We start from the raw sequence: 18586 nt of genomic DNA on the forward strand, positions 1-18586 counted from the left end.
ACTGGATTTGTTTGTGGCTTTTGTTTATTTATTTTCTTTCTCAAAATTTTGATTTCAAACAGAAAAAGAAATACATAAATCCACAAATGTTCCAGACAATGCTTCCTCCTCTGCCTCTTCTACCAGGTATTTTTGAAAAAAAAAACAAACCAAAAAACCAAAACCCAAAACTGAGGTAGATGGGCTTTTTATACAAGTATGATGAAAATAAAGTATAAATGCAGAATGTGAGAAATTTCCCTCATGCTTTATTACTGTCAGTGACAAATAAAACCAAAAACTTTTTCCAGCATCATATTCCACACTTGCAGCTTGTCTAACGTTCTGAACAGTCTAAGTAATCACAAGCAAAAGCATTATAAACCATTTTAATTTGGCACCATTTATCTACAAGTTAACCCAAAACAGGCTTAACTGAGACAAAAACTTAATAGAGCTTTTTTGGACATAAAGTTCAGACTAGAGAGCTAAACAATACACCTGCCATCCATTCCCTCCCAATCAAAATAAACTCCACAGCAAAAATAAATATATAAATGCTGAGATTATCAAAAATACAATTTTGAGCAAGGGTTAGACTAGATCCACTCAAGAGGTTCCTCCTAACCTAAGATATCCCATGATTTATATTCATTTGGATCTATTCATTCATTACGCCCAAAATGGCCAACACCCACAATATTCCCTTTGTCTACAACCTACTCTGCAGACTAAGAAAGCCATTGACCTTTAAACTGGACAACAACCCTAAAATTATCCATATGCTATCATGCTTGCCCTAAAATCAAGTTCAAGGTAATTGGCATAGAGGAAACATGAAACAACTGAACTTCCAGACAGAAGACCAGACATGTTAGAAAAGTGTTTACAAAGTCAGCAATACTAAAAGGCATTTTCATAAATGTAGACACAGCCAAGAAACAAATAAATCATAAATAAAAGTGTTATTTTACAGGCGATGTTGAAAGGGCAGCTGAAGAGGAAAAAACTACTCTAGAAATACAAAATAATGCTTGAGGGTCTTGTGGAGTTCACACTGACCGACAAAAGCTTCAGAACATTGGGACTTCCCATGAAATATTCATCCTTCACACAGCCAGGCTTAACAGTTGATGGAAACACTTGTGTCCCTTATGTTTCAGAAGAATTAACATGCCAAACATTGGCTGGTTCTCAAATTGGACTGATTGACACAACAGAGCATACGTTGTTTCTCTGGCTTTGTTTGTCTTATGCTTCTTCAGGATGAAATCAGATACACCTTCTGGAACAAGAGGAAGGTTGTTCCTTCCTATGGGATGATGTTCCCATAGCATGATCCAAAACCAGGTTTGTACAAGCAAAGAGGCAAAGAAAAGTGACAGTCATGAGAGGAGCTCAGACCTGTAGTTCAAACAGCCAGACAGAAATGAGAGCACACAGAAAACAATGCCTCAAAGGTGAGAGAAAGGACATTTCCTGAAGACAGGTGAGTTGAGAGTTTGATTAAGCTCAAAACTATCAAGGTGGCTGAAATCAAGCTTGGAAAGGACTGCCTGCATAGCTGTTTTGGAGAAACTGAGAATGCAGAGGTTTACAGGACCTAATGTGTAAGAAGACTGACCTGTCACTCTTCTCTCTATTTAAACACATTTTGTTGTAGAAGTTAAGCTTTAATAGCTAAGTGATTTGTCATTATGAACTACTTATTCTTTTTGAGAGACATATTAAAAGAATGAATTGTGGACAGATTCACTTCAACCTTTTTGGCTGACCTTATCACAATCATGTAATACTTTTAAAAATTGAAAGCTCAATATGAATCACACTACATAAAAGCATGTGATGACACAAAATAAGCATACTTGAAGGTTTAACCAAATCAAGTATTTCACAGATCAACAAAGCAAAAGGAGGGGGGAGGAAACTGTCTTTCATCTTAATAATATGTCCCATCTGTCCAACAAGTGAAAGCCACATCAATACTGATGACTGAACTGAAAGTGGATTGAAGTGAATTAAAGTTTGAAGGACTGTCAGTATAACAGGACAAAAACTCAAAAAGGAGTTGCATATAGTCCTACACCCTATTTCTTATTTTCATTATGCTATTGTAGCTTTCTACTAAAAACAGCAAAATAAACCATTTCACAGTGCTTACTATAAAAAAAAAAAGCCTTAAATTGTCTGTAATAGAAAAATGTGAGGCATATTTCTCCATGCTTCTACATTAGCTTTTCCCATTCTGATTCGAAAAGAAATGAGAAATATACATGCAAGGTTATCAAAAGAAGATTCTGAAGGAAGCATTTTTTGTGTTATTTTTAATGAAGAAGTCTCTAGAATAAGGCTTAAATCTCATCTCAATTCTAATATGACACCAAAGTACAAAATTCAAACTTTCATTCACATTTCCTTTATGAAAAAAGCAATGAACTGATTATTAAATAAACATTTACCTTTTCTGTTATTGGAAAGAGAAGTAGTACAGCACATACAGGTCTTGGCACCATGCTAAGCAGTTCTGGTTCCATACCATAAACATCTACAAATTGCCAGTCAGGATGTATACCCAACTGTTTCAGGAACTGGAAAAGAAAAAAAAAGAAAGTGTAATATTAAACAAGTACACTCAAACACCAATCTTTTCAGAAGTGTACCAGAGTATCCACAATGTGAAACATATTACAACAACCCATGCTTTCTAAAATTTAAAGAGAATTAAAAAAATACAAGTTTTAATAAATAATGCTGAATAAATCAGGGTATTAACATACAAACACACACAAAATCCCTATGTTTTATGTATTTAAATAGTCTCTATGAAAGAAAAGTGGAAACACTCTGAGCACTACTTACTAAACCATTTCAACCATTTTTAAAATTGTTCCATCAAAAAATAGAAGAGTACTGAATATTCGGGTTTACTAGAAATCATCAGAGCCATCAGTCAGAGCACATATGAACAAACTTATGATATTATTTGACTCCACAAGTACCACAATACCTGGCATCAGCGCTCATATTGGAGCTCCTACATGCAAAAAGATGCTAAGAGCAAAAGTATACCAGATACACATTTTAGTAGATGTACCTTTTAAGGTGTTCTTTTACATGAAAAATCCCTTAAAATTATGAAGAGTAATATATTTTGAAGTAGACAATGATCGGATGCTCACTTTTAATTGGATGTTCTTCTTGTACTCAGGAAAGCTAGGCATCCCAACAACAGTTGCAGAATAAATACAGAGATGATCTACGGCAATTTGAAATCTTTGCATTGTCAGAATGAAGAACCTAACTGAATTTGGGAACTGTTGTTACTATACACACACTAACCATTCAGAATTATAAGGAAAAACTAATTTTACACTGTGGCATATACAGACCCTTTTTTGAAACACTACTTCTACATATAAAAGAAATACCTTGGGGAGAGAAAGATGAGGGGAACCCTATGTATTTTTTAAAAAGTTTATATCTCACAACTTACTCTATTTCTGCTGGAAAATACATTCTATAAGAAAAACTTATCCAGTCACCTGGGGCTCCTAAATTTAAAGTAAGATTAAGACTGCTGATAAACAGCTGAAAACTTAAATGCCTAAAAAAAGATGCAGCAAGCAATATTCCCCTACCCTCCTCAATCGTAAAACAATGAACTCCTAAAGCATTTCTTTAACCAGCTGTCAAGAAAACTCAACTTCAGAGTTCCCAATACTGTTACCAAAAGTGGTACTGTAGGCGACCAGAAGAACTTTCTATTATCTTTCTTTTAAAAGCTTCATTGTACTTCCTGCCCAACACTATTTGAGGAAGTCTAGTTATTGATACATTTGCAGGAAAGGTGCTTAAGAATGATGTGAAAATATAAGCCTAAATAAAAGACATGAAATATCCTCATTTCTTTCCATAATCCACCCAGATGATCAGCTGGTAAGGCTGCACCTCAAATCCTGTGTCTGGTTTTGGGCCCTTCACTTCCACAGAGACACTGAGATGCGAGAGTGAGTCCAGAGGACAATGGAGCTAGGTCTTAAGAGGAATGGCTGAAGGAGCTGGGGTTGTTTAGCCTGGATAAAAGGAGGCTTGGGGGGACCTGACCACTCTCCACCTGAAAGCAGGTTATAGACAGGTGGATGTTGGTCCCCTCTCTCAGGTAACAAGGGACAAGACCAGAGGAAATGGCCAAGTTGAGCCATGGGAGATTTAGGTTGGATACCAGAAATAAATTCTTCACTGAAAGGTTGGTCAGGCACTGGAACCAGCTGTCCAGGGAAGTAGTGGAGTCACCATCCCTGAAAGTGTTCAAAAGGCATATGGATGTGGCACTTGTGGATATGCTTTAGTGGTGAACATAGTAGTGCTAAGCTAACAGCTGAACTCAAGGACCAAAAGATCTTTTTCAGCTTTAATTATTCAGTGATTGTATGATTCTGGAGAGAGGGCTTACACATCCACACAAGAATTCAGTAACAGTTACGCCATGGCTGAGTAGATTCATACCTACATAGGTATAACTGTAAGAAATACCCAAAATATTGTATGAAAACAAAACACAAGAACATACAGCAAAATACAAGTGTCTTCATCCAACAAGAGCAATTTCAGCTTGTGTTGGGCAAGAAGCAAGATTGTTGTCTTTCACAAGACAGAGCCAAGATTTACAAACATAGAAGATACAGTTTCTACAAAGGCTGAATGTATGGACACCAAGTATTTATAAAGAATGAGGAAGACTTTTACCAGTAACACTTAGAAATATCTTCTACAAGGGGGCAAAACAATAAAAAATAGATATACCTTAAAGTTTATTAAGAGAATGAAGCTGCAATTGCAGCCAATGTTTTGAACGGGAGGAACATAAGACCTGCACTTTACCTCTTTCTATTTTATACTGCAAGACATGACATCAAAACCAAGGGAAAATAAGTTTGAAAAAAGTTTGTATCTCAGAAAAATTAATATGGCTGTGTATCTACAGTAGTAAATTATATTGTTCACAGAGCTAGTCCAGTATTTGATTCTATCTGTATTGCAAAATACTGACGTTTTCGTTTCATAATACCATGTAAGCACTTTTCCCCATTTTTCTCTTGATTTTTTTTACATTACCTACTAATGAAAATCATGAATTGACCTTAAATTCAAAAAGGAAAAGGAAGGTGAAGGGGGAACATAAAGTGTCTTCCATCAAGCACTTAATGAAATTTTGTTCCCTTACACAGAGGTTTGTGGGACTAGGCACAAGTCATAACTAAAGCTTTTCAAAACCTACCTTTTTTTATAGTTTAAAAAACAAAGTAGTTTTGAAGTACAATAAGAAAATATGCTCAGAAGACTGCTTATGTAATATGCCAAGCGCTTCTGGTTCTCTACCACCTTTAAATCTTACCAGGACTGGGAAGAAATTATTATTATTATTAAAAAATTATTACCTTTGAATGAACACTGGAAAAGGGGTATTGTTAAGTATTTAGTAAGTGATGAAACAGAAGACAGTGTATTTTGAACTTCTATTCTAACCTTCTACATTGTGAAGATAATTACCACTTCGTGAATAGAAAACAGAAATCAAAAAAGAAAGGACTACATGTATGGGTGCATTAAAATATTATTTGTACTTCTAGTACTTCTCATATTAAGCCAGTGACTAATCTTTCTATCATTTTTATTGCACAAAGAGTAACACAACTGAAAAAACACCATTTGATATTTTGCAAGAATACATGAATAAGGGTACAAAACCCCAGCAATAAAAAATCAACACTCACCTAGAAAAAGACCCCACATGTGTCGCTGTTGAGCAGCTAGCAGAGTAATGAATGCATCAGTTCTCAGTGGCAAGAAGGAATGACCTTTATTGTTTTGATTTCATCACATATATAGAGTTCTCAAAAGTCACCCAGATTGGTCAGTCAGAAGCCTTCCCCCAGGTCTGATTGGCCAGGCCTGCACTGCCCAAGTTCTGGGATACTGTTCCAACAACATCCAAACTTTATCTTTATTTATAAAACACAAGAAAATTTCTCATGGGAAAAACCTGTGCTAGCCACACACATGCTAGAAAAGGTAATGATAAATTATCCCATTAAGTTACTGAACAAATATGTGATTTAGGTTCTCTTGTCATTTTCTACACCACTGGTGAAAAAAAACACCCAAGCAACCAAGTAGCACAAATAAAACCAGCCCTCTTACAACCCAAATTGACAAAATGCTAACTAAACCCAAGAATGGCTTACTCAGACTCCTGAATTTAGTATTTAGCGTAACTAAAACTTCACAGATACAGGGCATCTTTCATTATTCTTGTTACCATACCACCTAGAAACTTTACAATCTGAGAAATTTTAACTTCCGGTAAACAACAAGAGTGATGACAAAAAACGATCAGCACTACAGAGAACAGCAAGAGCAAAGGCTTAGTATGACAAGCAGTGATCTTAACACACAACCAGACTAACAACTCTATTGTAGAATCATTAAACAAAATAAAATACTATGGATAGACCCAAAACACGCAAAGAAGATATCTCTCTGTGTGTCACGAGGGTTTCATTCAGGCCTGGAAAAAAAAATAGAAATCCTTCTGAAAATTATTAAGTAAATTTTTAGAACTGTGCAGCATAAGCCCTTGCGTAAGAGATAGTGACAGATGGGTAGCAGATGAACAATAGATGGCAGGATGGCAAGACAAAGTCATTCCAGTTTTAGGACAGCACAAAGTTCTGTGTGCTTTTTAGAGAAAGTCACTTATAGGGAGAGATCTCTGCTGATTTCTTGTCCAATTATTTAGTGATTATCTAAGCAATTTTGTTCTACAGATATCTACTGTAAAGAACAGTTAGGGTACTTTGAGGGCTCACTTACTTTCAGCTGTTTACTTTCTTTTAACTTATTGATACTATGTACTCAAGATAACATAAAATAGCAGCTTCATATTTCTCTAGATCTGCACAAGAGAGTATCAGAATGTCTTTCTCAGACACTGCTTATCACACTGCTGACTACTCTTAATTTATAGGTCATTGAGCTTTTACCTTAGAGAAGAAAAAAAGAAAAACACGTGGCTATATTACAGAATTCTTAGAGGAGCTCGGGAAGAGCAACACAAAAACAGCAACACGAAAAACCCCACAAGTCTGTATCTAGTATTCACTTTCCCACAACTTTATTTTTATTCATTATTGTCATATTTTTGGTTGTCTCTTCCCTTGTCTTAAAAGATCTTGCCAAAAAACACTTCCTGGTTTTTCACTGGTCCAACTAACCATTAAACAAAGTCACTTTAGAAATTACTTTACACTCCCCCGCCTTATGTGCACTTCCTGTGAATTTGTCCTTTCCCCCCTGTATTCCAGAAGGCCCTTCTTTCTCACCTGACTACTACTGTTTATAACTAGCTAAGGAAGAGTGCAGGGAAGATGGAGACAGACTCATCTCAGCAGCACACAGTAAAACATGAGAAACAAGAGATAGAGGCTGAAACACAGCAAAATTTTAATTTGATAAGGAAGGCATTTAAAAATAAATTTTAAAAACAACATAGTAAAACACTAGCACAAACTGTCCAGGAGGCTATGGAGTCTGTGTCTTGAGAAATTCAGAATTTGGCAGGTTGCTGAGCAACTTGTTTTGAACAGAGGATGGTTGGTCTGCAGAGCTCAAGTCCCTTCCAGATGACCTCATTTTATTCTAAATGATCACAAACTGTAAATCTGTATGTCTAAATGTTGGTTAAGAGCAAAAACACTACAATTAGCACTTCAAGGCACTTCACCTATGCAGCATGTGGTATAAGCTATTCTGTTTTCATTGCTGGTACCACTACTTCAGCCTACTAACTGTTAAGCATTGAAACAACAGAGCCGCTATCTTTAATCTATTCTGTTCTGAAGAACACTGGCTACCTTATAGGTTCATGAAATTTATTTAATTTAAAAAAAAAGAAGTGTTCGTGCTTGTTTATTTTTAAAGAACTTCAAAAGCAGAATGGAAACCCAGTGGACAAAGGTAGCATCTTGATCTAGGTGACTTGACTTCAGAAGTTTAGAATAATACTGCAAACACAGTTAGAGAGGCAGCAGAAGATTTGATCTGTGAGGCTGATGGAGATGTAGAAAGGGTAAGTGGAGTAAAACAACCTTAGGGTGAAATTTATTTTAACAGAAAACTTCTGAAGTAGTAAATGTACAACTGAAATACTGTCTGAAATAGCAATGTGCTTTTCTACTTTGTCACTTGCATGTAAAAACAAAGTGAAGACAAAAACTGAAACAAAATAGTACTTTGAAACTTAAATGCAATTAAAGTTAGCATCTGCAAATACTTCAGGAATGTGACATTTTAAATACTAAGGCATTATACTCAACACTTGGATTTTTCCACATTTTACTGTGGTATTTGTATAAAAGCTGGAACCGTGAAAACATAAAACTGGCAAAATGCACAAACATTTCCAGACACTCAGATGCAAAACTCAGAGAGCTTCTGGGGGAAGAACCAACTGCTGCAATCCTCTTCTAAGCACAAATGTAAACCAAAACACCCACAGTATCTACATTTTATGGTACTTCTGCTGAATGCCTTAAAGCATCTCTATATCACAATTAAACCACAGTTAAGACTTTCTTCTGCAAAAACTAGGTGTTCCTATGCCTTTAGGAAACTGGAAGAACAACATCTAAATAAACCAATTAAGACAATCAATATTTTCTAACTTTTTCATTAAAGCATAAGAATTTTTGGCACTTTATTGAATTGAAGCTACTCTTTTTTCCTTAATAGTAGTAAGACACAAGTAAAATGTAACTGATGGAATTATCATCAAAAAAGGGAAAATTATTCATTCCTTAAAGTATCAAATTCTTACTAATCTATATTAAAAATACAAATGCAGTATTTTCCTTTCAATTCTTTACATATCATTTCTAGAAGCATGTAACAAAATCAAGTCTATTTCAGAAGTGAAATTCCTTTCTAGAAATAAGGGAACCACCAAAACAGTATTTTATTGTTGGAGCATTTAAAGAATATATTTCTTTATTCTTTCATCATTACATTTATGGAATTAAAATGAAAGAATAATTTTTCAATAAATTTTAGAGAAGATATCATATCAGTCATATGTAGCAGCTGTAAAAGCTTTAGTGCTGTACAGCAGGTCAAAAGTCAAACCAGGAACAAAGAGATGGCTGGAATTTACATGAGCAGCATTATTCTTCTTTACCAACTACTCCTCACTTAAAATGGCCACAGTATGATCTTGCTCAAACAAGAGCTGTGCCATTAAAAAAACTTCCTTGAGAAATTCAAAATTTATTACAAATTCTTTAATATCCTCAAGTTGTCTACTTCAGGACCCCATAATAAAGTTCAAAGAATACAGCCCATCACATTTTTTTTTCAAAAATGTGAGAAAACTTATATCCATAAAATTCTTATCCTTCCAATTGTGTTCATTACTTTATAGTGTCTAGAAGAGCAACACTGACTCACAGTTGATGTTCCTGCTCTTCACAATGAGAGGTATATATTTTTAACACATCCATAAAGCAGTTTTGGAACTTAACACCCAGTATGCCCAGGCACTGCTGTACATAATTCAACCAGGGCATCCCACAGGCAGCAATGCAAAGCACACAGAAATCTGGACAAACCAGCTGACCCAGGCTTCCTCTGAAACCAACAGGCAAGAGCTTTAGAATGCATCCAGCAGAGTCCTGAGGTGTTGATACTGAGCCACTGATTCAAAACAGAATACTGTGTTATTCAGTGAAAAACACTTAACAGACCTGTTTCCATGATCCAAACAGTTACTCATAGCAGGGAGAAGCTGGATCAATCCACTCTTCTAAATAAGCTGTTATACACATTAATTTTTTTACAGTTTTACTGAAACAACAACTAGATTCTACTGACTCTGCTGGTCCTTTACATAAGGAAAATGTTGAAGAAGAGAAGAGCATTTTCAGTGCAACAAGATAATATATAAGGCACAAACAACTGTCAGTTGTTTTCTACTTTGCAGAACCTCATTCTGTCTACACAACAGTAAGGGTCTCCTTGTAACAAGAACTAAGAAACTGAGCAAAAAAGGAGGACTAGAAGTGGCAAGTACAAATAGAGGAGCAAAACACATGGTTTTCTTAGCTTTCAATTACTGTAGAACGTACAAAGGCTGAGCTAAGGCTATGTTTTAACTCTTCATATCAATAGTACTCTGGACGCCAAAACAAGTTACAATTTTCCCTGTCCAACATAATTACCTATTTAAACTCGGTAACAGGACTACATAGCTGGAGATGTTTTAAACTAGAAGAAGCCATTCACAAAGGCCTCTCACAGTGGTCATTTAAAATTCTTTCATATTTGTCCTTGTGCTTATTCTTTGCTATGCTGCATCACAGGCTCAACACTCCCCCTTTGCTGCCTCTGTGAAATGCTTTCTGGGGTATTGTCTTTACAGAAAGACACAAATGGAGTTTTCCACATTCTGAGGCTACACTAGTAATAACAGGCTGTTTTCCAAGCATGCACACTATCTCCACTGTTTTTCACTCTGCTTGCCACAGAGGAGTTAAACTCCGCTCCCTCACCTGAAAAAAAAAAAAGTAAGTTTAGCTAGGCATTTTTAGAAGGACATCTGTGTTTCTCCACAGCCAACATCCTTTCACGCCAACACACCACACCACATCTATGAGTGCTACCTCTCAATGCACTTCAGGAATTGTGCACACAGCATTCTCCATTATTTTGATCACTACAGCTTTCCTTTGGGAAAGCTTGTGGTATAGTGTTTCAGAGTCCAGAAAATGAAAAGACCTTTTAAGAAGACTAAGGCCTGTTTCCAAGATACTTAATTAACCTCTGTATTTGCCTGACACCCTGAAGAGAGGTGTTCCATAAATGAGTAAAGACTGGCTGTATCCAGTTTCTGCCATTTGTTCTATGCTTTCTGATCTTTATTTTCCCTGTAACTTTCAAGTCACAGCTGTCAATGGTGTTCATGAGCTAAAATAATTTTCTTTATGTAGCTGACTCTCAATACCTTAATGGCTTAAAAAACTCAAAACCCAACTCCCTTCCCCCTCCCCCCAAAAAAAAGCAGGACCAAAGGCCTAAAAATAATGCTGGAAGGTAACTAAGAAGCAGCAACTAAGCCCTATGGGGCAAGAGAAACCTAAGCCACAGCCAGCTCTCAGTAGTTGAACTCTGAGCTACCTGAAGCCAGTCCTTGAGCTTCATAATCAGATGCAGTCAATTACTCTATCCTTATCTGGATATAATGAAGGCATGAGTTGAAATGATATCTTATCCAGGAAGAAGGGGTATTTCCTAGAATGTGTAAGATGAAGAAAGGGAAGAGAGAATGAAAAAAGGTGGGACCTCAAGAAAGATATCCACCAAGACTACCTTTTTGTTTATCTACACTTCCTAGGCAATATATTGTGGGTTGCAAGCCAGACTGAAGCAACATTATGATGAAGAACAATCAGCTTGTGTTCTGATCTCTTCACTCCAAAAAATTTGTATGCAATCTTTTTTCTTTTTTTTTGTAGAAGAAATTTGGAACAAGATACACAAACATCATATGGTAACAGATAAACAGGAAAATCCCATAAGAGATCCAGGAAGGAGGGTAGCACTGGTCATGTCAGACCCCCCAGCTGAAGGTCAAAGAGAAGAAACCATTCCCTGTCACCACCGTACACAAAGTGGAGCTTTGTAAATGCTGCATCACCAACTCTTTCTGTATCAGAGGTAGACAACAATTCATTCTGTCAGACTGTGGAAGTGAAGGAAAAGAAAAAAAGTACTGTGATAATCACTTAGCATTGTACGGTAGATTTAACTCCTGACTTCACTCATTACAACCAGCACTGTGTGCTGCATTGAACGACTCTTCTCTCTTGAAAACATCACTACAGGTATGTGGCAGACTTCCAGTGCCACTGGAAATCTTTAAAGCTAAAAAAGAATATTCCTGTTTACCCTCATCAGCCAGTTTCTGAATCTTCAAATAATTTTAACACATATGCACAAACAGAGGTTCTATATACATTAAGCATTTACAAATTCCTGGACTTGTATTGGGGTATAAACACCTTCAGATAGAGAAAAACTTCTGAAATATTTGCGAAAGACTTCACATACCTATAACTGGGAAATACAATTTTTTTCATTATCATCTGAATTTCTACCACAAAGACTGAAAGACTCAAATTTACAGCCTGTATTTCAAAACTAGAGAGCATACAGTATGGTAAGAACATACTAAAAGTAAATGAACCTGCATTGAGTACACTTAATTTCTAGGTATTGATAATAAAGGGAATAAAATGATTGGTACAATAATCAAAACAGTGTAAGCATTTGTTGAATTGGAATGACAGTTATAGCTATAATCTAATACGAAGAATCCATGCACCTTACAGGTCACTGGAAATTTTTTTTAAGACTTCACTACCACACCTAGCAATAATTTTGACAGTAACAAAATAGTATGCATCAGGGACAGTCTAACACTCAACTAAAAAAAGCCAAATAGCAAAAAAAACCCCAAACAAACAAAACCTAAAAAGAAACACTTGGCACTTGGATAGATGTCTGTGTAAAAACACGTATTAAACTACTACCAGACACAAACGTTACCATTTGCAGAGGCACACCTTTGGGTTTTTTTAATCCTCAAGACTTCCAGAATATTTTACAGAGCACAGTACAGAGTACCACAAAAAATGTCCATCTTTGCAATTAATAGGATTTTCTAAAAATGAGTTTGTAACTTCATTTGAATTTCAAATTACTATTATTGTTTTAAACACAAGCAGGATATGAATAACTCATGACTAACAACCCTGTTGCTACACAGTTCACCACTGTACTGACGAAATTAAAAGAACAATGATTAATAATGCAAGGTGTATTTATATTCAACACCCACCTTTTTTTTTTTTTAATATGAATCTCTCAGAGTATGTAATAACAACTCCTGCTCAGTTAAGACGGAAAAATACAGTGAAGGAGGAAGTCTGTCTGGTTTCAAGTGGCCTTTTCTATGCAGAAATGGTAACAAGAAACTCCTTGTGGAGTACAAATTCCTATTATCCATGATCATCAACAACAGATATATCCATCACCAATGCAAAACCAATTGGCAAAAGAGATGGATTTTGAACGCACTTAAAATTGTTCATTTAACGCTCTTCTAGGATTTTCCCAATAAAATATAAACATGTAGTGAAACAGGATATTTCAGATTTTAAAATGTCACTATTTCATCCTCCTCGATTTCAACCTTACAGCTGAGGCCTTAACTTGTGCCACGATGAGCTAATCTCAACATCTGGAAAGTTGGAAGAAGTTAGAGAATATGAAATTCTCACCAGTCATTTATTCACACTTTCTTCCAAACCAGAATTTAGTCTCTGAACTTCAAAATTTGAAAAAATAAGGAAACATGAGGAAATTAATGCCCATGTTCAAGATGGGATCCCAGGAAAGGCTGTCAATTTTAACGCAGGAGACTGGTATTACAGACTTCTCAAATTGCTCCACAGAAGCAACACTGTGAGAATTGTAAAATTATTTGCCCTAGAAAACTATAAAGTAAAAAATGACCCAGCATCTAATAACCCTTCACTCTCTTACAGATGCAGTTTGTATATTACAGCAACCACAACAAAATATCCAAATAAAACATTCTTCACACATAGAAATTTCCAGTTTCCAAAATATTTCAACAATACAGCTTTAAGAATACAATTTTGCTGCTGGAAGCTTCAGAGCCCTTTGGCTTAAACTACATCTTTAACAGCATTATCAGCAGGCCTGCTGAAATCAACAACTGACCTCTAATGCTTGTTAAAAATGCTCAAAATGGTCACTGAGAACATGATGCAGGGTTGGAGTATGTGTGATTTCCTTTCAGCCAGAGCTTATTTAGTGGGAGCATTGTTTTCTGGACTAGAACAAGCCTCCTTTCTCTAGCGTGGGTTCCACCATGCTAACAAAAACAGCAACAACAAATCATGCACATATTGTCGTGCACAGGCAACAAAGTGCAAGTATGGTAAAATGACATTATTTTTTATGGTCAGCCAAAGAAGAATGAGACTAAACACAGTGATGGAAGCAGATCCATACATGTGACGAAAGCCACCACGTACAGGTCCATACCTGGCACACGTTACACAAAAATTAATGTTTTGATTGCTAATTAATGAATTAAAACCCACCTTAAAAATATCAGAGATTTCATTACAATAATAGCTAAGCCACAACTATTCTCTTTTTACCGTTTGCTTTCACACAGTATCTTTACGGGAGAGGTTCCAGTACGGTCCGACATGAGACGACTGAGCCCAGACACGCGTGGGGAAGGAAGGAAGGAAGGAGCACTCTCCTTGGACAAGAAGGAGCCTTTAACACATAAAAACGAGAGGAGACGGGCCCAAAGCTGCAGAGATACTAAAGATTACCTCAAATAAAAGCTGCTTACCTGATTCGTGACCTGAAAATAAAATAGAAAACAGAAACGAGTTAAGAGCCAGTCGGATCCACGGGATAAGACCCCCCCGCCTTTCCCTGCCAGTACCAGCCGCCCCTCAAGCGGCGATGTGCCCGGCGCGGCCCTCTGCCCTCTCCCCTCCGCCATCCTCCCGCCAACCCCACAGCAGGCAGGCTGTCGGGCGGGCAGCCCCCCGCGCACAGAGAGCCTCCCAGCGCCCACGCCAGGCACTCACATCGGGGTTGGCCTCCAGGGGCAGCCAGCGATGGGGCTCCATGGCAGGGCGGCGGATCCCGGTGCGGAGCTGGGCCGACTCTCTCAGCGCGGCTCCGACAGCGACTCACGGTGCCGCCGCGCCTCAGCGCTGACCCGGGGTGCGTCACCGCGCCGCGCCCCACGGGGGGGAGCGGGCGAAGGAGGAAACGCCCGCCCGGCGCCCGCCCGCACCGCCGCGCCGCTCCGCAGAGACAGGAGAGGCGACGCGCCCGGCGGTGGCCGCCGTCCGTCCCCGGAGTGCTCAAGGCGGCGATGCCCGGGACATCTCCCGGTCCCCACCCTCTCGGCTCCCCCGGCAATGGACTCTCCCGGCGGGGCAAGGGGTGGTTCCTCTCCCGCCCCGCCGCGGAGGCCTGCGGGGCGCTCCTCAGCCGCCGGGGGGCGCGGCCGCTCGGTGTGGGGCTCTGCCGGGGCCGCTCCCGCTGGAGCCGATCCCGGCAGGAACAGCGGGGATGTGGGGAGCGAGCGCCAAGCGCTCCCATAGCCTGGCCCCTCCAAAGCGGCCTCCAGGAGCTCAGCTGAACCGCGGCGGGGAGCCATGGGCAGCGTTCAGGGACGTACGCCCGCGGGGAGCGGGGCAGGCCACGAGGCGAGGCGGGACAAAGGGAGCTGCTGAGCAGCAGTGGCAGTGAATTACCCCCACATCAGAGAATCACGGAATATTCTGAGTCGAAAGGGACCCACTGGGATCTTGGAGCCCAGCTCCAGCCCCTGCACAGGTCAACACCAAGAGTCATACTATGTGCCTAACAGCGTTGTCTAAACGCATCTTCAACTCTGCCAGGCTGGTGCTGTGACCACTTTCCCGAGGAGCCTCTTCCCAACCACCCTCTGGGTGAACAAACTTTTTCTGTTACCTAACCTAACACTATTTCCCCTGACACTATTTCAGGCCATTCCCTCAGGTCCTGGCACTGATTGCCAGAGAGAAGAGATCAGTGCCTGCTCCCCTGCTTCATCTTGCCTGAGAAGACTTCACTGTAGAAGCAAGGACTTGGGTGGTGAGGTCCCATATGTCCTACTGAAAATTGCTGCCAGATGTGTTACACACGATTAAAAACACAATTTATCTTCTGTAGCTGCAGATCCCATCATACTTCCCATCTCAGGATCATAAATACGGCATTTGCTTGGCCTTTTGGCTAAGATGAAGCACAGTCTAATACATACATAGCATAAACAATGCTAAATATGCACACACACCAGATTTAGTGTTGTGCCTTCTTTCAAGTTATTGCAGAAAGGCTAAAAATGAAGCAATACATCATGGCATTGGTGAGGCCACACCTTGGATACTGTGTCCATTCTGGAACCCTCAGTTCAGGAAGGGCATTGAGGTGCTGGAGCAAGTCCAGAGAAGGGCAACAAAGCTGAGGAAGGGTCTGGAGAGCACAGCCTATGAGGTAAGCCAAGGGAGCTGGGGTTGTTTAACCTGGAGAAAAGGAGGATCAGGATCACTCTCTACAACTATCTGAAAAGAGATTGTAGCCAGGTCGGGGTTGGTCTCTTCTCCCAAGTAACAGGACAAGACAACGGTCACAAGGTGTGCCAGGGGAGCTTTACTTTGGATATGAGGAGGAATTTTTTCACAGAAAGGGTGATTAGACATTGGAATGGGCTGCCCAGGGAGGTGGTGGAGTCACCATCTCTGGAAGCATTTAGGGAAAGACTGGACATGGCACTGAATGGTGTAGTGTAATTGACATTGGGATGTTCCATTATAGGTTGGACTTGATGATCTCAGAGGTCTTTTCCAACTAATTGATTCCATTATTTTTTCAGCCCCATCTGCCACCAACTGCTGCTGCTCACCACTCTCTACAGACTGCAGCTGACCTACACAGCCACTTGCAGCACCTGCACAGGGCCTTGAGCTTTCAGAAACAGACATTTGGACAAGGTTTTTCTGTAAGTCTGTGAGCTGGACCTCCCAGGATGCCCAGCATGTGAGCAGAAAGACCTGGGGCAATGGGAAACAGGCGCCTGAGCATCAATCTACATCTGGGGTGTGCAGGGTAGAGAGGGTGCAGGAAAGCTGTGAGCTTTGCCAGCTCATAGGTAAATCAGAGTGCTGTGAGAGAAGGAGGGAGTGCAGTATGAGGAGCAGATGGTGTCTCCAGGTACTGTGGTACCCAGGAGTATTCAAGTGCCAGGAGGCTAAGAAGGGCAGAGTGTTGGGGATAACACACAGCTCAGGGCCCAGGCACTGAAAGAGCCTAGATAAGTGCTTTTTGAAGAACTTGGTGCAGTTCTTTAGAGAGTTTTGATGCAAATTATGTCCCATTCCATGAATGTGAAGTGTAGTAAGTGAAATAAATTACCTAATGATGCTTTTATTATATTTCACTCCCTGTAATCACTTAGCAGGACTACGGTAATGCTACTTGCCTATGCCTGAAGCTTTGCTTTGGCCTACCGACAGTACTGTAGCATCTCTCTATCCAGTCTACTTGTAGCTCATGACATTTGTCTTCTGGTTTCTATACTGTGTCTTCTCATAAGAAGTTCTTGGTCCTTCTCCAGCTAAAAGATGGGCCTCTAATGTCAGAGTACCATCATAGCCTGCATCTACATTCTCTGACATGAAAAATATCATAGATCACACTTCCAGAAGGCAGAATTTTCTAAAGAGACACAGTTTAACTCTGTAGATAGGCTGACAAACCAAAATCAAGCCATACTTTACCACCTTCTGTTCCAAATTTAAAAAATTCAATGCATAATTATATGCTGATGAAAATAAACACAAAATATCTTAAAATTTCAGCCAATGATTTTGAAATTATCTAACCACCAAGATACTAAACTTCCCATCCCATCTCCGCATCTTGGAGAAAGAAAGTAAGAAAGAAAAGTACCATAATGAATATTAGCCATAGTGTTAAGGCACAACTGAGAGACTTAATGAAATGGTAAAATAAAATAATACGTGAAGTTCTCTAGATAACAAAGTATGTATTAGAGTTAGGTAAGTTAAGAACAAAGAGATTGTTAAGTCAAATCCTCAGTATCAGAGACAGATCTCAGTGACGCATACATTGTCGGTATTTTGAGATCCATGAGGTCATAAAAACACAGACTACTCAAACACATTTGCACACTTAATTAGATACTTTAGAAGGGAGAGGCCAAGATCAGACAGGTCATAAATGTATAAAGCTCATAAACACACACCATGTTCCATAATGATTAGTCTTTTCCTGAGATATTTTCTAGATCCTATCATTAGCACTTACTGAAAATACATTCTTTTAAATTAGTCAGTACTACTGTTGGACGAATTATGTTTTACTACTCTCACAGCCTCAGAATACTGAGATTATAACATTATTTGCTCTCTATATATATATATGAAAAAATTAAAAGTAAATGTAAAACTGATACTAGAGAAGTGTAAAAATACTATTTTTAGAAGTGAAACTGCTCAATGGTCAGTGTTGCCTTAGTACTCCAACCACAGCCCAAACTTGATTACTATCAGTAAGAGATGCTTACTGAACACACTTCTAGTTGTAGTTTTACAAAAGGTGGCTATTTCCCCATAAAGCTGATGACACAGTTTACCTACACAAGCCCCGCACAAACAGCACCGTTTATTTTAAGGAGTATGGGCTGATTCCACAATCCACCTGTACAAAAGATGTTCATTCTGTACTAAGTCCAACAGAACAGGCATCAGCTCCTCTGCGAAGACAGGCTGAGAAAGTTGGAGCAGTTCAGCCCGGAGAAGAAAAGGTTGCATGAAAACCTCATAGCAAACCTTCCGGTATCTGAACCGGGTCTGCATGGAAGCCGGAGAGGGATTCCGTCGGGAAG

The 18586-nt window shown here is 39.1% G+C and overlaps 1 protein-coding gene across 1 annotated transcript in view; it reads right to left on the reverse strand.

The window, feature by feature from the left end:
- UCHL3 (ubiquitin C-terminal hydrolase L3) overlaps positions 1–15005 on the reverse strand; it is a 45625-nt gene extending 30620 nt beyond the window's left edge. The window contains exons 1-3 of the mRNA XM_085058273.1: positions 14730–15005; positions 14486–14497; positions 2439–2567 (exon numbers count right to left, since the gene is read on the reverse strand). Of these exons, the coding sequence (XP_084914399.1) occupies positions 2439–2567; positions 14486–14497; positions 14730–14771 (183 nt within the window). The 5' untranslated portion in view covers positions 14772–15005. The remainder of the gene's footprint in view (positions 1–2438; positions 2568–14485; positions 14498–14729) is intronic.
- Between the last annotated feature and the right edge of the window lie 3581 nt (positions 15006–18586).

The sequence above is a fragment of the Lichenostomus cassidix genome, chromosome 1 (genome assembly GCF_008360975.1).
Source record: "Lichenostomus cassidix isolate B80296 chromosome 1, HeHo_3.0, whole genome shotgun sequence".
Taxonomy (NCBI): Eukaryota; Metazoa; Chordata; class Aves; order Passeriformes; family Meliphagidae; genus Lichenostomus; species Lichenostomus cassidix.